This window comes from Phyllobates terribilis, unplaced genomic scaffold (assembly GCF_046119375.1).
Source record: "Phyllobates terribilis strain yellow unplaced genomic scaffold, ASM4611937v1 Scaffold_8__6_contigs__length_399053987, whole genome shotgun sequence".
Taxonomy (NCBI): Eukaryota; Metazoa; Chordata; class Amphibia; order Anura; family Dendrobatidae; genus Phyllobates; species Phyllobates terribilis.
In genome coordinates, this window is record NW_027362768.1 from 327,745,666 (window position 1) to 327,766,364 (window position 20,699).

The window sequence follows — 20,699 nt, forward strand, 5'->3', positions numbered from 1 at the left end:
TCTGAACATGTCCTACACAGACACAGGAGAGCAGGAATCCTTCTTGTGTTTGTGTACCCCACATGGGAGCCATCTTTGCAACTAGCCTTCACCCACTAGCTCAGAGACAACAAAAAATTGGTGATTTGAGCCTGGAGAGAGGGAAAAACTAATCTAAAACACTAAAGCATGATGCAAGTCCTACAATGCTCATGTTCACACACTACAGCCGCAAACTTAACTTAGGTTCTGTTTAAGTCTCCAGGATTATCTATTTTAGGTGTCAAAATTTAACATTTAGTTTGAAACCTTATCCCACCTATTCTTCCTGGATTAGGTCATGAAGCGATTTGTTTTGGAAACGCCAAACAATGGAGTCATCCTCCTCATCATCCTTGTCCTCATTTGCCTTCATATTCATTCTAGGCTTTTGTCTTTTTCTAATTTTAATGCAGCATTTAGGGTATGTTCACATTCTGCAGATTGCTGAAACCTATCCATCATAGACAAAAGATAACCCTTGTGCAAGAACAATATATGGGCACTTTGCAGACAAGTAACTCATCATAATGCACAATTCCACCTGCGTTGGAGATGGTAATGGTCTCCTTACTTCTTGGGCAGCTGCACAGGTTGCACCAATGATATGTCCGCCCCAGCTTAAATTTGAAGGTCTTTTCTGCTGTATGTGCACATGGGATATTTTTGATTTCTATAGCGCCAACATATTCCGCAGCACTTTAGGATTTAGGATTTTTCCTAACCCCATCCAGATGTTTGCTGCAAATCCTTCCATGTGTAGCCAACTCTTTTTTTGTGGATATTGGTTCCTGATTTTGATTCCTCTGTACGGCTTTCTAGGTGTTTACTACGGCTTATTAACTGTCACTAAATGATCGGCTTAAAAGCCTGCCGTCTCCGTGTACATCTAAGTGCACGGCTTTGATTTCTGTTTTTGTTTCTTCGGGCAAAGGAAGTTGTTTCTAACAATTATTCCTCCATGTAAATAGTCGAGTCGCGCTTCCTTTCTGTGATTTATTTATTCTGCTTTTGGATTATAAGAAGTACAAAGTTGGTGCGGAAATCATTACATAGCATTTCCCCTTTAATTAGTAGACGTGTCCCCCTGTTATCCTTTTTTTTTTTTTTTTTTTTTTTGTCAAGTTTTTCATCAGCCTCTTAGTCATATTTGTTTTTAGGGAAATCTGAGTGCTGAAAAATCAGGCTGCTGCAGAGCTGTCGCCCATTTATTGTAACATAACAAATGATTTACTATTCAACTTGTCTGACGCCCCACATGGGAGCGGTACTGTCACCCGGCTTGAGGACGACTGAAGCCCTTGTATATTGTGCAACTTTTTATTTGGCTTTAAACTTCTGAGGAATTTCAAGATCACTGCTTGATGTTTGGATATCTGGGTATTCGTGCACCATAAGACAATAAAGGAAAACTTTAACTTTCTATTCCCATTACTGAAAGTTAAGATAACTTATCACCTATTCACAGCAGTAGCGAAACTACTAGAGGGGGCGGTCGCCCTGGGCCCCACGCTCTGAAGGGGCCCACCTGGAGCTACACTATTGTAACTGTAGCGGCAATGTCCCTACACTGCCCGAAGGCTGCTATGGGGCCCTTGAGCAGGAGGGGGACCCCTGGTGCCAGCATCACCCCCCCCCCGCACGTCACCGCAACCGCAAGCTCAGTGATGGGAGAGGGAGCCGCGCTCCCTCTCCCATCAGTCCCCATAGTGTCCTCTGTGTCTGAAGTCATCACTTGGCGCCCGGCCCGCTGTGCTGAAGATTTGTGCGGGCCGGGCGATCGGAGCAGCGGGGGAACGAGGAGGAGAGAGAGGTGAGTATTGTACTTATTTATTTATTTTTTCTTATTGGGGAGGGGGGGAATTATGCTACAGACTGCCTATGTGGGGTGAAGGATTATGTTAGACTTCTTATGGGGGGTGGGGGGATTATGCTACAGACTGCCTATGTGGGGTGGGGGGATTATGCTACAGACTCTGCCTATGGGGAGTGCATTATACGATATGGAGGCTATTTATACAGTGTGGGGATTACAGTTAGGGTCATACAGTGTGGGAGATTATGTGGGGTCTTTGTATAGTGTGTTGGAGACATCAGTTTGGGGGCTACTAAAGGGTCAGTGTCCTGTGTATGGGGGGTACTATACAGTGAGGGGGCATTATACTGTGTATAAGAGAACATTATACTGTGTAGAGGGGAGCTGTACATGGGGGGAGACTCAGGACATTATTAATTAAGTGGGCACTTATCGTTATAGGGGAACTCCAGGTTATTGTGACTGTCAGAGGGTCACACAGAGGGCACGATTACTTTCTAGGCGGCACAATGTGGGCACTGTTTTCTAGAGCACTTGCACAGTCCATTACTAGATTCTAGAGGGTTGTTTTACCATCTAGAGCGCACACAGTAGGTGCAGTAATAGGAACATGAACAGCAACAGAGGCTCAGTATTGGGGTATCAGCAGGATGAGGGGTTTGTGCAGGTTGGGAACAGATGGGGATGGGGCCTGAATGTAAGGAGTCAAATGTGCCTTTGTTATGATCTCTGCAGACCTGAGACTCTGAGCCCTGGCTGGAGAAGTCGTTGTGTCGGTCTGGGCCAGATGGAAAAGTGAACAATTGAATCAGAAAGAACATCAGCTGTAAGGTACTATATACAACTGTAATCTGTTATATATTCTGCAGGACTGGTATCTATCAATATATGTCACCATATGGCGGTAGTATCAGTGCTGGTCTTTGTATAGAGATTATTTTCAGTAATGGCGTGGTTATCTTCTGAGGTTCTCCTACATCCACTATCTGGGTGTGCCACTATTTTTGTAATCAGGGTTACCAGGTTAGGGGCCCACTCAGAAGTTTTGCCCCCCCCCCCCCTCCCAAACCAAAACCCTAGCTACGCCTCTGATTCACAGTATAGGGCTAGGGTCACACCAACGTATTTTCTCTCATCCAAGAGAATCGGGCTGATTATGCTGGTCAAGCCCTGGTCAGTGTGGTCCGATTTTCTCGGATGAGGAGAAGATGAACAATAAAATTTCTCCATCTTCTCCATTCCATGAAAATCAGACTGCACTCAGATGTCATCCAAGTGCAATCCGATGTTTCCACAAACTCATTGACTTGTATGGCAGAGTACCTTCCTATAATTCGGGCATGGTTTGTTCCTTGGATGGGCTCGGTTTTGGGAAATAATTGGACATGTGCATGACACCATAGAATAACACTGGTACGAGTTCGATCCAATGTTTGTTGGATTGCACTCGGACCGAAAATACGGTCATGTGCACGTGCCCTAAGGTTGTGCCACAGCAATGATCAGACAAGTCGTGCGGCCATAAACACTTTTGGAGCTTGTCTACAGCTTGCAGTTGAATAACTATTTTAGAAGTGCAATTAGATTGTCAAAAAAATCCACAAAATCTCAGATAAATCACATTCAACTTGCATTGAAATATATGGTAAGTAGTATGTGACTTGCAACCAGTGGCAGAAAATACAAGACGTTTGGAAACAGTTGCGACGGTGTTGCAGTAGTTTGCCCGTTGCAATGCAACAAGATAGGAAATCATTAGATGCTGTGTTGCAGTGCGGCACTGCAATCTGTGTCATGCTACACATGTCACTGTGTAGCCAAGCCTAAGTGATCCCCACCTATCAGAAAGGTATCAGACAATTGGGACCCCCACTGATGGGGCTCGTTGGACTGAAGCTGATGTGCATCAATCCTCCATTCATTCTCCGTGGGGTTGCTGTAGATGGCCAAGTACAAAGCTTGGCTTCTTCCTATGGGTAATGTCAGATGAGTGGCGCGCATGCACAGCCAAAATCCAAGGTGATGGTGCAATTCAGACCATTTCATATAAATAGATGGAAACTTCTATTGTTAGCAAGTGATGGTACATTACAAGAAAATCCCATCAATTTATATTGGGGGTGGCACATGTCTTAACATCTGGAACACAGACCAATGTTGAAAACTGAGAGAGAATGATGAAAAGGTGCAATACCACCCACAACCTGTAGGTAGTGGTGGTGCTGTTTTTGGAATTCTTGATAACTCACTTAATCTGTGCACTGTTTTTTTGGGACAGTCAAAAATTAAGATTTTCCAGTAGAATCCTTTACAAGAAATGACCCTTCATTGGTGAGTTTTTGCTGAGCTCCTTAAAGTTTTTTTTTTTTTTTTTTTTTGCAGCCTTTTTTTTTTTAGATTTTTTTTTTTTTTTTTGAGTGGACCAGCTAGAAAAATAAAATAACTGCTCAAAAACTGTGTGCGCACAGAGCCTTACTGAATGTGAAATTGTAACATTTTCATCCATGTTGTTTCTACAGCTCCTTGTCAGATGTACAATGTGGACTCTCACTAAGGATTAACTGTAATCTTATTTTTATGTTCTCTGTCAAATCAATTTCATGGACAGGAGTAGTTGTACTTGACGCGTGCATCCAGCGTGTTGTGTGTAACTGATGCGGTATTTTGTACTGTTGTCCTGTCTCAATAACACATGGGACACATGTTCAATGCCCTATGTCTATGGTAGATAGATGATGTAAAACATTCAGGAACTTGTGCCAGTGCTGGTGACGGCTCAGTATATTATTATATCATACGATACAATCCTCTATATCGTATACAATTTTAAAGGGTTTGTGTGACAAATTGGAAAATGTATATTTTTATTAGAGATTCAAGTCACGGTAATGCCTGAATTCAATTAAAACCTACAGTGAAAGGGGAATTTTAAAATTGACATTTATGGTATATCCACAGGATACTGTATATCATAAATATCTGATCCCACCTTTGGAACCTGCACCTATGACGCGCCCCCTGGGACATATTCCTTTTTGAGGGGAATACCCGGCACCGGATCAGATGGGGGGTTGTAGTCTCCGAGCGGCTGTGACCCGGCCCGTGCCCAGGGCGTCAAGCTCAGTGTTATGTGGCAGTCCTACAGATGTTATTAAGAGTTCTTTTGTGTCGACTACTCCACCCGTTGTGATGCGGTCACTGTGGCCGCCGCTGCAGCAGGGTCCGCTGAGGCTGATGGTGCAGGTGCAGCTTGAGATGGTATAACCCCCAACGGGTGGGGTATAGCCTCAGGGGGGACAGGTGCAGAGGATGGGGGTTGTGGTGGTGCAGTGCAGACGGCAGTGAAGACAGAGTCGGGTTGTGCAGTTAAGGGTGTTTACTTACTGCAGATGTTGTACTGGTCACTCCAGCTTCGAGTGACCACCCGAGCCGTGCTGCGTCCACCAGGTCCTGGATCCAGCCAACCCCCAAACAAGTCCGGAGCGTGGCCCTGAGCTCTCCTTCTGTCCCGTTCTCTGGCCGTCCCCACCAGTGATCCACCTAGGTCCAGCTCCCTCGGGCCTTCTGTTGGGACACCCTTGGCCTTGGGTTCCCTGACCCTTCATGTGGTGTGCCTTCGGGGTGGATGTGGTGGGTGACCGTGGCAAACGCTGCCCACGGTCTCCGGTCTCTGGCTGGGGAATGTTTTTACCCCCACCAGCTTGGGTTCCGGTACCCTGATGCCGACTCTTCACCCGGGGTTTTAATTTGGGATCTTAGAGTCCTTTTCTTCTGTGCCTCTGGGTCTCTCTCTCTCCTCTCTCACTCTGGGTCTTTCCTTCTCCTCTGCTCGCTGACTTGTTCTCTGCATCTGACCCTGTTCTTAGTTGGTGCCCACCTTATATACACCCTCTATGTGTGAGCTCAGGTGACCAGCACCCAATGAGCTCCTATCTTTACCCAGGCTGCTCCCCCTATCTGCCCCTACACTACTTGGGATGTACCACCCCCCTCCCACTCCAGCCAGGAACAGACTCGGTCGTACCTGCACATTTCTAAGTGGGAGTACCGTCGGTCTGCTCCTCGGAAATGGGATGTGTGTAGTGCATGCAGCCTACCGAGCTCAGTTCCACACTCCATCCTTACCCGGGAGTGGAATATCACACCTCTGGGTTGAGGTGCAATACCCCTGTAGCAGCCGAATCCTCAGGGTGCTACATTCCCCCCTGGTAAATCACAGCACGTCCTCGGGCTGTAAGACATAAAACATCACCAAAACATACAAATTTTTCATATGAACATATAAAACATATAAAAAAACATTATATAAATAACATATCTTAGCAGATAAAACTTTCTCGTCGTCTCAGGCTCCTGGTTCCTCCTCCTCCGGACACTGTGCACCGTGTGTCCGGGAAAAGTGCGACAGTCTCTTAGAAAAACTGGTTTTCCTATAAAACCGGTAGGGGGCGCTTTAGGACGCGCAACTATATACAGGGGAAGTTGGCCGCTCTCAGTCCTCGGCCAGGTAAGGAGGGAAAGGGAATGGCTGCTCACAGTCCTCAGCCTGTGGGATTTAGGGGTTAAACGGGTGAACAGTTCACTCAGCTGGTCCCAACGGGGACTATATTAGCAACAACAGTTTCAGTTTCTTTATACCCCGATCGGGTAACTTATTTACAGCTTCTGCTTCGCTGTCCTCAACGACGGCGTCCTCCTGCTCTTGCTTTGGGGATCTCAGCTTCAGACCCGTCCGGATCTTCTTGCTCTTCCTCCTCACATCGCAGCTCCTCCTCTGTCAGGCGATGCACATGGAGGGCGTAAGGTCCTTTGGCACACTTGTGCCGGGTAAAGGTGACCTCGTCCCCGATATAAAGGTCACGACCTCTGTGCCCCTCCGGCAGATGGGACTCCACATCTCTGCGCGTGACAAAGACGTCGCCGGGGGTGTTGTGGTCTCTGATGAAGCCCCACCCATGCTGCATGTTGAACTTAATTACAGTCCCGGTGGTGCGGGGACTGTGCGCTGCACGGGGGTCCCTCCTGGTTCGGCTCTTCTGCTCGGCGCTCCTTATTTGGGCCTGTTGCTCCCGGACCCGCCTCTCTCTCCGCTCCCTCGCAAACTCTTCGAGCTGCTGTCGGCAACACTCAGCACGCTCTGCTGCAGCTGCCCTGGTTTCCTGAGTGAACCCCATTAGGTCTTCTCCGGTGGGGTCCCACTCAAATTGGGCTTCTTCCAGAGGAGGCGAGATCCTTATCACGGGCTTCGGAGCCGGAATCAGGGGTGCACACATGGCCCCAACTCTCCTCTGGTGCTCCAGTTCATAATATTTCTGGGGCCAGATGAAAGGCTGCCCGTCCGGCCACGTGTGCTGGGCAAACAAGTCCTCTCCCAGACGCGGCACCCTTGGTTTTACGGGTGCGGGCGCGGTGGTGGTGGCGCCCGGGTTGCCCAGGCCTTGCGGCCAGGCCTGGGGCACCTGGAAGGTGAAGGGCACCGTTAATACGGCGGCGCCCTGGGCTACCTGGCCTTGCGACCAGGCCGGAGGCTCCGCGGAGGTAGGGGGCGCTGTTGGTATTGCGGCGCCCGGGGGTACTAGGCCTTGCGACCAGGCTGGTGGTACTTCCTGCTTGGTCACGCTCGGGGTCGAGGCGTGTGACGTCACAGGGGTCGCGGCGGCGGCTTCCGGTTGGGGCCTAGTCTGCGTCGGTGACATGGCGTTTTCGGGCACAGCAGGGGGACTTTCGGGCTCTGCGACGGGGAGCTGGGGCAGGTGGGCGGTGTCCCGGCTTGGGGTGTAGATGTCCCCTTTACCTGCCTCCATGCGTTCGGCTCCCTTCTCGGCGCCGTCTCCGGCCTTTGGTCCTCCCGCGCCATCCTCAGAGGCGGTCTGTCTCCTCATCTTGGCTGGCGTGCTCCGGGTCTTGGTTTCAGCTTGCTGGGCCATCTCCCGGCTCCATTCCGCCAATATCTCGCGCTGTACCCGGGCCATCCTCCGTGCGAGGCCCTCCAGGGCAGTCTGTGCACACTCCCGGTCTCGGGGGAGCTGTGCAAGGACCTCCACTAGGCCTAGTGGGGTCGTGGTGTCTAGCAGGCTCCTGACCAACGGGTCGGTGCTGCTCTGCTCTTCTTCCAGCAGGCTCCTGGCCAGCGGGCCGGTGCTGCTCTGCTCTCTGGACATCTCCGGGTGAGCTTCTCTGCTGCTCCTCTCCAGGCTTCCTGCCTCCGGGTGCGCTCGCTCCAGACTGCTCCAGGCGGCACCCATCTTCGTTCTTTTCTCTCGTCTCCTCCCACTTCGAGGGCGGTCCCGGGGCAACTCGGTGACTGTCAGCTCCAGGGGTAGTTCTTTCACGCTGACAGACACCTCCAGCATCACAGTCTCTGTTGGTGGGGGCGGTTTCCACTTTTGGCGCCATTTTCTGTCCCGGCCCACGATGGGAGGCGGCCTCTTGCCCTCCTTTGGCACGCCCATAATGGCGTCCGCTGCTCTTCCAAGGCGGGAAATCTTCGGATTTGGCGGGAAGCGTCGCCCAGTGGCGGGAAACTCTGCAGATGGCGGGAACAAGCTGGAAATGGCGGACAATCGGCGGGAAACGACCTGTGATGGGGTCCGATGGCGTGGACCCTCCGGAACCGGCGGGAGACTTCTTTCTGAGGTAAACTTGCACTTTTCTTCAGGCACGCAGTACCCGGGTGTTACGGGCACGTAATCCTGCCGACTACGCCAAAGTTGACGCGCCCCCTGGGACATATTCCTTTTTGAGGGGAATACCCGGCACCGGATCAGATGGGGGGTTGTAGTCTCCGAGCGGCTGTGACCCGGCCCGTGCCCAGGGCGTCAAGCTCAGTGTTATGTGGCAGTCCTACAGATGTTATTAAGAGTTCTTTTGTGTCGACTACTCCACCCGTTGTGATGCGGTCACTGTGGCCGCCGCTGCAGCAGGGTCCGCTGAGGCTGATGGTGCAGGTGCAGCTTGAGATGGTATAACCCCCAACGGGTGGGGTATAGCCTCAGGGGGGACAGGTGCAGAGGATGGGGGTTGTGGTGGTGCAGTGCAGACGGCAGTGAAGACAGAGTCGGGTTGTGCAGTTAAGGGTGTTTACTTACTGCAGATGTTGTACTGGTCACTCCAGCTTCGAGTGACCACCCGAGCCGTGCTGCGTCCACCAGGTCCTGGATCCAGCCAACCCCCAAACAAGTCCGGAGCGTGGCCCTGAGCTCTCCTTCTGTCCCGTTCTCTGGCCGTCCCCACCAGTGATCCACCTAGGTCCAGCTCCCTCGGGCCTTCTGTTGGGACACCCTTGGCCTTGGGTTCCCTGACCCTTCATGTGGTGTGCCTTCGGGGTGGATGTGGTGGGTGACCGTGGCAAACGCTGCCCACGGTCTCCGGTCTCTGGCTGGGGAATGTTTTTACCCCCACCAGCTTGGGTTCCGGTACCCTGATGCCGACTCTTCACCCGGGGTTTTAATTTGGGATCTTAGAGTCCTTTTCTTCTGTGCCTCTGGGTCTCTCTCTCTCCTCTCTCACTCTGGGTCTTTCCTTCTCCTCTGCTCGCTGACTTGTTCTCTGCATCTGACCCTGTTCTTAGTTGGTGCCCACCTTATATACACCCTCTATGTGTGAGCTCAGGTGACCAGCACCCAATGAGCTCCTATCTTTACCCAGGCTGCTCCCCCTATCTGCCCCTACACTACTTGGGATGTACCACCCCCCTCCCACTCCAGCCAGGAACAGACTCGGTCGTACCTGCACATTTCTAAGTGGGAGTACCGTCGGTCTGCTCCTCGGAAATGGGATGTGTGTAGTGCATGCAGCCTACCGAGCTCAGTTCCACACTCCATCCTTACCCGGGAGTGGAATATCACACCTCTGGGTTGAGGTGCAATACCCCTGTAGCAGCCGAATCCTCAGGGTGCTACACCTATACAGAGAACAAGGCTCCCATGACACCCATCATACCTTGGTGAGCACCATGGACCTGAACCTATGCAGAGAACAAGGCTCCCATGACACCCATCCTACCTTGGTGAGCACCATGGACCTGAACCTATGCAGAGAACAAGGCTCACGTTACATACATCCTCCCATGCTGAGGGCCATGGACCTCCACCGATGCAGAGAACAAGGCTCACGTTACATACATCCTCCCATGCTGAGGGCCATGGACCTCCACCGATGCAGAGAACATGGCTCCCATGACACCCATCCTACCTTGCTGAGCACCATGAACCTGCACCGATGCAGAGAACAAGGCTCCCATGACTCCCATCCTACCTTGTTGAGCACCATGGACCTGCACCGATGCAGAGAACAAGGCTCTCATGACACCCATCCTACCTTGGTGAGCACCATGGACCTGAACCTATGCAGAGAACAAGGCTCCCATGACACCCATCCTACCTTGGTGAGCACCATGGACCTGAACCTATGCAGAGAACAAGGCTCACGTTACATACATCCTCCCATGCTGAGGGCCATGGACCTCCACCGATGCAGAGAACAAGGCTCACGTTACATACATCCTCCCATGCTGAGGGCCATGGACCTCCACCGATGCAGAGAACATGGCTCCCATGACACCCATCCTACCTTGCTGAGCACCAAGAACCTGCACTTATGCAGAGAACAAGGCTCCCATGACACCCATCCTACCTTGTTGAGCACCAAGAACCTGCACTTATGCAGAGAACAAGGCTCCCATGACACCCATCCTACCTTGTTGAGCACCATGGACCTGCACCGATGCAGAGAACAAGGCTCTCATGACACCCATCCTACCTTGCGGAGCACCATGGACCTGCACCTATGCAGAGAAAAAGGCTCCCATGACACCTATCCTACCTTGCTGAGCACCATGGACCTGCACCTATGCAGCGAGCAAGGCTCCCATGACACCCATCCTACCTTGCGGAGTGCCATTTGCATGGCTTTTTCCATTTACTCCTATGGAACTTACAAAGGCACCTGAGCATGCTTGCTCTCTATTAATTTTCCCTCTGGATGCAATGATCATCAGCCTGCTCTTGGGGTGTGATGAAGGTCAAGGGACCCCAATTCTCCAAAGAAGGTGCAGGTCCCGGAGATGGGGGGCGCACATCTACCAGACTTATATGATCTATCCTCCTAGCTATCTCATAGATGTCTAACCCTTTAATAGACTATACAATATTATAGTCTAATAGCTTTACATTGTGTCTAGCTGTTCCATCATTTCCCTATATGGTTATCTTTTTGGCAGGGTCCTCACACTTAAAAACTGGTGAGAATTTTTTTGCAGTCCATGAAAGAATATCACAAGTGACCATTGACTTTATAGCAGAGGCAAGGCTGGGGAAAGGGGCTTGCAGGGTGGGTGACCCAAATGCAAAGTACTTTAGCCAGAACATTTAGCTTCAGAGGTAAAGTACATTCACAATGCAGTTGTACATGTTGAGTGTCTTGAGGTGTCATTGTCAACAAGACCTTCATATATGCCTTCTACTGATGGTGATCTATATTTTCTATAACCCTTTCTAATATATATATTTTATAATATATATTTTGACCTCAATCTCACAAGTCTCCATTTTTCTCCCCAGACAGCAAAGCCATCGTGGATGGAAACTTGAAGCTGATCCTTGGTCTTATCTGGACACTTATTCTACACTATTCAATATCTATGCCAGTGTGGGAAGATGAGGGTGATGAAGAGACCAAAAATCAGACCCCAAAACAAAGGCTTCTGGGCTGGATTCAGAACAAGATTCCTTATTTGCCCATTACCAATTTCAATCAAAACTGGAAAGATGGCAAAGCTCTTGGCGCCTTGGTTGACAGCTGCGCTCCAGGTAATTTCTGCGTAGATTAGAGTTTTGGAATGATCAGACTTGAATTGACGACAAATTTGGAAATAATATTTAGGGGTTGTGCATATCACTGGGTATTATCCATGTTTAAATTGAGCATAATCATTCAGAATAACATTTCTTTCTAGGATTGTGTCCTGACTGGGAGACATGGGACCCCAATAAGCCGGTTGATAATGCTCGTGAGGCCATGCAACAAGCAGATGATTGGCTCGGAGTTCCTCAGGTAACCAAACAATTGTAGGATCAGAGTAAATTATGTTGATCTAAAGCAAACTTGTCAAACTCTGGCCCGTGGGCCAAATCTGTCCTGCAGGGTGGTTTTATTTGGCCCACGATACCAGAACCACCACCACTATGTGGGGCCCCTTATTCTGTATGGCGGACTATGCGGGGCCCATTATTCTGTATGGCGGACTATGCGGGGCCCATTATTCTGTATGGCGGACTATGCGGGGCCCATTATTCTGTATGGTGGACTATGCGGGGCCCATTATTCTGTATGGTGGACTATGTGGGGCCCATTATTCTGTATGGTGGACTATGTGGGGCCCATTATTCTGTATGGTGGACTATGTGGGGCCCATTATTCTGTATGGTGGACTATGTGGGGCCCATTATTCTGTATGGTGGACTATGTGGGGCCCATTATTCTGTATGGTGGACTATGTGGGGCCCATTATTCTGTATAGTGGACTATGTGGGGCCCATTATTCTGTACACCGGATGGCCTGCGACTTTGTCCAAGTTTTTCATTTTGGCCTTCCATGTATTTGATTTGAGTTTTATATCCCTGATCTAGATGAAAAATAGGAGTGATTTTTTTTTTTTTTTTTTTTTTTAACATGGCAAAAACAAAAAACAGTGCAATTTTTCGTATTTTCTTACTTTTTCACTTCTTAAAATTGCATATTCATTTTTTTTCCTCAATTTTGCTTGTCAAGAGATGTCAAAACCTGATAATCAAGATTGTAACAAGTTGTCTACCTGATTTCTGTTGAAGTATGAAAGAAGAAGACTGAAGATAATGTAGTACCCTGAGTCAGATGTAGGCGGATTCCTTAATCTTTTCTCTACAATTAATATTAATCCTGGTAAATTATGTTTAAGGATCCAGAAGATGCTGGAATCTTTTAATGACTTGTTAAATTGACAGCTCTCATTCAGAGCCCCTGATTCCATATAGCAGTAAAACTCACTTTCTGCCCACAAAGCATTAAATCTGTCTGCTTTGTTATTGTAGACATCACTTGTGAATAATCATACAGTAGAATTTTTAGTTTTCTGGCGTTACTGTCTCTTTAAGAGATATAACTTCCTTAGGTTTGTGCATGGTTGGAATAACACAGCTTCTTTAACAAACAAAATATTGTGGTGCGTTCTTCCCGCATGTGAGCTTTAGGGGTTTTTTCTTTTTTCAAGATTCAAAGTGATTTTCTTGTATCACCGTCCACTGGTCAGTGCTCCCTTGAAGGATGAAGGGAGGCTGGCTGAGTGAAGGGAGGAAGGGAGGCTGGCTGTGTGAAGGGAGGAAGGGAGGCTGGCTGTGTGAAGGGAGGAAGGGAGGCTGGCTGTGTGAAGGGAGGAAGGGAGGCTGGCTGAGTGAAGGGAGGAAGGGAGGCTGGCTGTGTGAAGGGAGGAAGGGAGGCTGGCTGTGTGAAGGGAGGAAGGGAGGCTGGCTGTGTGAAGGGAGGAAGGGAGGCTGGCTGTGTGAAGGGAGGAAGGGAGGCTGGCTGTGTGAAGGGAGGAAGGGAGGCTGGCTGAGTGAAGGGAGGCTAGCTGGCTGGAGGGAGGCTGGCTGAATGAATGGAGGAAGGGAGGCTGGCTGAGTGAAGGGAGGAAGGGAGGCTGGCTGAGTGAAGGGAGGCTGGCTGAGTGAAGGGAGGAAGGGAGGCTGGCTGAGTCAAGGGAGGCTAGCTGGCTGGAGGGAGGCTGGCTGAATGAATGGAGGAAGGGAGGCTGGCTGACTGAAGGGAGGAAGGGAGGCTGGCTGAGTCAAGGGAGGCTAGCTGGCTGGAGGGAGGCTGGCTGAATGAATGGAGGAAGGGAGGCTATCTGTCTGAATGGAGGAAGGGAGGCTGGCTGAGTGGAGGGAGGCTGGCTGAGTGAAGGGAGGAAGGGAGGCTGGCTGAGTGAAGGGAGGAAGGGAGGCTGGCTGAGTCAAGGGAGGCTAGCTGGCTGGAGGGAGGCTGGCTGAATGAATGGAGGAAGGGAGGCTATCTGTCTGAATGGAGGAAGGGAGGCTGGCTGAGTGGAGGGAGGCTGGCTGAATGAATGGAGGAAGGGAGGCTGGCTGAGTGAAGGGAGGCTGGCTGAGTGAAGGGAGGAAGGGAGGCTGGCTGAGTCAAGGGAGGCTGGCTGAATGAATGGAGGAAGGGAGGCTGAATGGAGGGAGGCTGGCTAGCTAAGCCAGTCCCTTTTTGTAACAGCCTGAAATCGAGCAGCCACCAGTAAATCATGGCAAATAAAACAGGTGGTGGGGCCGGGGAATCACAGACGGGGAGGAGAACCCCAGTGCACAGTCCGGCCCCTGTGCACTGAAAACTAATTAGTAGAAAACTTCAAATGGTGATTAAAGAAGAACCACAAAGTGGATTTCGTCACCAAAAGTATCGATGTAATCAGTATTACAGGGCCATTACAGCCATGGCTGTACTTTACAAAATTGTGCTGACCCATTCTCTTTAAGTAGAATCTTTCCAGTTATAGCGGGGAAGGGTAGAAAATTCTCCAGTATTTATACCTTTCCACTGAACCCATAAATGGACACCATTTAGTATTTCTAATCTAGATTAAAAGGGGTATCAAAAGCAGCGGTATTTTATTTATTCATGTGTGCTTGTTTCCAGGTGATCACTCCAGAAGAGATCATTCACCCAAATGTGGATGAACATTCGGTTATGACCTACCTGTCGCAGTTTCCCAAAGCCAAGCTTAAACCTGGGGCCCCACTGAAGCCTAAGTTGAACCCTAAAAAAGCAAGAGCTTATGGTCGAGGTGAAGTCTTCATTTTCTCGTTTTGCATATTCATTATTAAAGGAACATGAGAATTTCACACTAAATATCTGCCAAACGTGATGTATTGGCAGCATGTTATAGAGCAGGAGGAGCTGAACAGATTGGTATATATCAGTGATGACGAACCTTTTAGAGACCGAGTGCCCAAACTGCAACCCAAAACCCACTTATTTATCGCCAAGTGGCAACACCGCAATTTACTCTGAATACTGAGGTTTAGGTTTAGAAAAAACAACTCGTACAGAGAGCAGACAAGGGTAGCATAGAGCAGCCACAAACAGGAGCAGGGGTATGAGACTGCGGACATAAAGAATATGCTGCCCCCATCCTTGTATATGCGCCCCCCCCCATCCTGGTATATGCCCCCTCATCCATGTATATTTTCCCCCAATCCATGTATATGCCTCCTCAATCCTTGTATATGTTCCCCATCCTGGTATATGCCCCCAATCCATGTATATGTTCCTCCAATCCATGAATATGCCCCCAAATCCGGTATATCCCCCATGAGTGTATATGCGCCCCCATCCTGGTATATCCCCCATCAGTGTATATGCACCACCATCAGTGTATATGCACCCCATCCCTGTATGTGCGCCCATCAGTGTATATGTGCCCTCATCCTGCTGGGGCTGCTGTATCATTGCATAGAAAAAAAAACAACATAATAAACGCTCCTACTCGCCTCTCCCCCGCCGTGCCGCGTCATCTTGTGAAACCGGCAGCTGACTTCAGCGTCCAAGCGACGGGCGCATGACGTCACTGCCATGCGCCCAGTCGCGTGTACTCTGACCTCGCCTGCTGGCCTCTGATTGGCCAGCAGCGTGTATTGCGGCGCACAAACCTGGCAAGTTCGTGCGCTGGAATACACTTCAGCTAGATGTGTGTCCGAGAATCTAGGTCATGGGAAGCGGAATAAAATGATACGTTGATATCTGTGATCCGATGTCTTAACAGCTCATTTACATATTAAGAAAAATGTAGATTTTTCTGCTAAGATCTATGGGCCAGGCATAGATCTCCCCAAGAATATGGCTTTAGAGCTTATATTAAATAAAAGGTGGAGTTACTGGTGTGAGACATGTAATGACTGACAGTCTGCTCTCCTGATCTACGTGTCTTACACTGGTAACACCCACTTTCATTTAAAGTAAGCTCTAGAAGCAGATTCTGATGTAGATCTATGTACGGCCCATAGATCTTAACAGCTCATTTACATATTAAGAAAACGTGGATTTCTCTGGAATAAGACTTCGAATCACGGATATCAAGGTGTCATTTTATTCAGCTTCCTATGACCTACATGCCCGTATAGACGGCATAGTAGGGTTGATCCTACTAACAGATTCTTTATAAGGAGGACCTGTAAGCTAATAATTTAAAATACCTGCTCACCATGGGCTTAGGAGTCCAGTCGGCAGAACTAATTAATTAATTATACAGGAAAGGCCATCAGTCATTGACATCCCTGCTCATTCTGGGCTTTGGAGTCCAATGGGCGGTCTCACTCAATAAACTACATGTGCTACTGAAGCTGTTTCCGCACCCCCACAGCTCGTTGTGCTCAGCTTCTCCTGCTCTAGAACATGCTGGCCTGAGATGGAGTAATGTTTTCAACATGACAGGTCCACCTAATATTTCATTGCATTTTGTAAGTTATCATTTTATTACTTGTATTATTGCAGTGCCATAATGTTTTTTCATAGATTATTCTATTCTGAATTATCCAGAAGATTCTATATTCTAACATTTTGTTCATCATCATTATTATTATTATTATTATTATTATTATTTTTATTATTTTGTAAAATTGCTTTTTGGTCCCACTTTGTCCTGGACTTTCTCATTTTTCGCTGAACACATTTGTTTCACATTCCTCATTAAGTATTCACATGCAGTTTCGAACTGGGATGCCAAGGGTCCCACCAGTAACCAATTTCAGGGCCCCACTTTTCAGCTACATGGGGCTGACGTGCCCCCAGAGCCGTGGGGTACTCGGCAGCCGGGCCTCTGGATGCCGGTTGCGGAAATATCACGGTGGCTGGCCCGGTCCGTGGCCCAGGGCGGTCAGTGCAAAAAGGGGATATTTTTATATGGGGTTTTTGGGATTGTTCGTGACGCCACCTGTGGATTGCGGCCAAAGGGAGCCGCCGCTGCGGAGCAGTCTTCTGGAGCTGATGTTACGGCAGCAGGGATGGTGTGGCTCTCCACAGGTAGAGCTTGCTCCAGGGCAGTGTAGGTAGTGTAATTTGCGCTGGGCGTTGTGGTACAGGGGGAAAGATGGCACGGACGAAATAATGGACAGAGGCAGTGCAGTGCAGTCATCCGAGTCTTTACTCACAGCTCTTTAGTTCCTCAGGGTGCACTGTCAGCTTACAGCCTCCCGCGTCGCGCTGCATTCACCAGGCAGGGTTCAGCTCTTCCTCAGGCAGATTAGGAGTACCTGACAGAACCCCAGTTTCTAGTGTTCCTAGCCAGACCGACTTCACGCTGGGTCTTTCACCCTCCTGCCCTGCGCTGCCCACTCTCAATCCTGCTCGGGTGCTCTGAAGTCCCTCCTGTCCGTCGGAGTTCACAGACCTGCTTGACCCTCACGGTGATTAGAATGCGGCTTACTATCCCTCTGTCTTCTGACAGATTCGGGGCGTACGGGTGCCGTCCTGCACTCGCCGTACCCCCTAGGATCCCTTTTTAGAACGGAGCCTACTCCCTGCTCCCCTCCGGGCCTCCAGACCAGGCCCTACTTGTGGAGCAGAGCTCCTAATGAGACTCTGCTCCCGGACTGTTCTTCTGAACTGTCCTGAGCTGTTCTTCTGAACTGCTCTCCTCTCACTATTCGACTCCACTGATCTGCCACCCTAAGATGGCTTCCCTATTTATATCTCCTACCAAAGTACTTCCCCTATCTACTTTCTCCACCCACACCCACTACTGGTTCCCCCTACCTCTGGGTTCCCCCCCACTCCAGCCAGGGTCAGGGCTCAGCAGGAACATACATTGCGTCTTGCCCTTCCAGCCAGCCTGGAGCAGTGTAGTGTTGGATGTAGGTGTTAGGGTTGCGGGCAGCACTCCCTCCTTACCTGAGAGAAGGAGATACCACACCTCTGGGTGAGGTGTAGTACCTCTGTGGCGACTGAACCCTCGGGGGCGCCACACAAATGTGACGTTATCCTCACACATTTGTAGAACAATGAACTGGGTAGATTGTTAAATGAATAAGATGCCGCCTTTGTCTGTACCTAGTGATTCAAGTATATTGTGCCAAGTACTGCTCATATAAGAGGGGGCTCACCGGAGGATTCTCCTGTTCTCCTGTGGGCCAGTCCAAGCCTGTTCATATGGCAATGGTGTACATACTAGAAATAATACTTTCAGCTACAGTACTATGACGCTTATGGAGAGGTGGGCCCCAGTTCCAACTGGCCTTCTTTATGTTCCCTGTAGTAGTTAACACCCTGCTGAGCTCCATCTCTCAAAGTTTACAATATTGGCTAATCTAGAAAAGGACCAACCCAAGCTGCTTTTCCTCTTTTGCTGTTATCCCGGTGGGAGCTAGCACAAACTATGGGGGTCCATTTTGATTTCTCCTATGACACCTCCTTTCTTTAGTATGTGCAACTGTATTGATCTCTAAATTTAATACAGACACAATTTTGATACACAAGAGGCAATGGGGAGTCATTGAAGGGACCCTATTCTATTGAATCAAAATTGTATGAACCCACAAATTTCAGTTTGGCCAGCTGAGCACCTAATGCCTATGGGGGCCTCCCAACACTTCTGATAGATGATGTTGTGGTAGAGAAGGGTCAGGCAAGTTGATTCCAATGCCCGATATTTTTCTTTAACCTAGAAATATTCCACCACCAGAGGTGTCCGGCACCAACTTACTCTGCTCAGCCATTAAAACAAAGATCAGTTGGCCAAGCATTCATGTGTATGGGAGTGTTTGGAGAGATGGCGGTCATTTAAACCAGCCTTCGACTTTCCGCTATCTAAATTATAAGCACATGTATTGTTACCATACTTCTAGACCAAATAATCTGGATAGCATTATTTCTGAATGTTCTCTCCTCCTAAAGTATAGAAATAACTCTGTTGGGTCTTGAAGACCAAGGAATGTCCTAATGACTTAAGATCACCTTGGTAAATACAGGCTAGACATATGTGCCGTCATCTTTACGATATGATACCTCTGCTGGATAAACAAAAAAATTATCTTCTTATATGAGATTTTTTTTAATTTAACTAATCCTGAGGTGAAAGTCTTATCCTCCAGAGACAAAGGTGTGGTAAAGAGACAAGGTGTGAAGAGTGTCATTACAACGCCCAGTGCCATGAAAACCTTAAGAAAAAAAAGATTTAGAAAATGGTTTTATATGATTTCATACTTTTTCAAGTGTCATGGATCAGCCTGTTTGTAAATATGCTGGAGGATTAAGTGTCCTTATTGTCTTGGATTGTGAGTCTGTAGAAGAATTATGGGAAGTCAACTGCACCCACGCACTTTGGTATGTGAAAAATACACTTTGTTTACCAAGATGGGCCATATTCTTCAGATGAACCAAGGACATTTTAGGTTTTTAGGAAAAGACATCTACTAGAAACCTAAAATGACCATAAAACCTAAAAGATCATAAACTTCACTCTGTTATTTCTCAGTTAAATCACTTTTCACCTGATATTTTCCAAAATGGACCATATTGATGAAGGGGTAAAGTTTCTCTTTTGAGGATGATGCAAAACTGGCGTAGCAAGTCTTATCAGCCAGGTAATGATTCCTGGGGAAAAAAAAGTTATGAAAATAGCAGCTTCAAGACAAAGAGAAAAATCCAAGTGCCACCCATAACAATCTTGGAAGTCAATGTTGACCCTTTTAAGAGCCTTTCCACATCATAACGTAGAATATCAAGCCAAACCATAAACTTTTCCAAAAGAGAACTCCTTTGTAGTCAGCTGTTTTGGGGTTCTAGGTCCTCATCAGTGCAAAGTAGGAAACTGGTTGGCTGGATGAGAAGCCTTTGAGTCAAGGAGTAGATATTGCCTTCAATAGGTGACACTAGATTCCCTATTCTCCATCTTTGAAGAGGGTGTTTGCATAGCCATTTGGGTTGTCACCACAGACCGGAATATATGCTACTGCTTTTGGCTTGGTGACAACCAGTCAGTGGTGGCCTTTTTATATAAGAATCCAGCATTCGTCGTGATTTGTTTTTATAGGAATTTTTTGTATAGCGTTTTTAGTGTAAATCAATACTCATGTCAAACTTTCATATGCAATGTTTTTTTTGCAGGAGTGGAACCTACGGGGAACATGGTGAAAAGACCAGCACCATTTACTGTGGAGACAATCAGTGCCGGACAGGGAGAAGTTTTAGTTTATGTGGAAGACCCGGAAGGAATAAGGGAAGAGGTATGGGGGGGGGGCGGATTTAAATGAAACATTTCTGCTATAAAGTAAAGACTGAGATAAATAAGATCTACCAATTAACAGGCAGTGGCTGATGGATAAGTATTTCTCAGTGTTTTTCAATACAAGTACCCCATTAAAGTATCTCAAAGGGTATGAACATGGCATTTTCCTTTCGGAGGGTGCCACAGGTTAATGAGCTAGGTCATAGGTGACCCTTGTTCACTTTCAACCATATCACTAGCTTCGGTTACTTTTGTGATGCTCTTCATCAATCGCTATTTATAATTAATCTGATATTTATTTATTTTTTTAGCCCTTTTCTGAGTTTTTGACTCTTATGTGCACACAATGTGTTTTCCAGGTGGATTCTGCCTGGAACCTGTTTGAAAATGCGGTAAAAAAAGAGCCAAAAAGAATGAATATGTGCACAGTAATGTCGAAACGACTTGCAGTACATATGTTCCGTCTTTTAACCATATCAGGCTTTGAAACCCATGAAACGGCTAAGGCAAATGACCGGGCCATTCTTCTGGCTGTTTTGGCTTTCCACCACTATCTTCTATATGAAAGAACAATAAAAAAGACTCTTCAGGAAAAACACATGGAG

The 20,699-nt window shown here is 48.2% G+C and overlaps 1 protein-coding gene across 4 annotated transcripts in view; it reads left to right on the forward strand.

Annotated features, from left to right (window-relative positions):
- Positions 1-20,699, forward strand: part of FLNB (filamin B) — a 243,583-nt gene that overhangs the window by 109,857 nt on the left and 113,027 nt on the right. For all 4 annotated transcript variants that reach the window (XM_073644626.1, XM_073644627.1, XM_073644628.1 and 1 more), the window contains exons 2-5: positions 11,395-11,643; positions 11,790-11,887; positions 14,511-14,658; positions 19,974-20,092. In XM_073644626.1, coding sequence (XP_073500727.1) covers positions 11,395-11,643; positions 11,790-11,887; positions 14,511-14,658; positions 19,974-20,092 — 614 coding nt within the window. The remainder of the gene's footprint in view (positions 1-11,394; positions 11,644-11,789; positions 11,888-14,510; positions 14,659-19,973; positions 20,093-20,699) is intronic.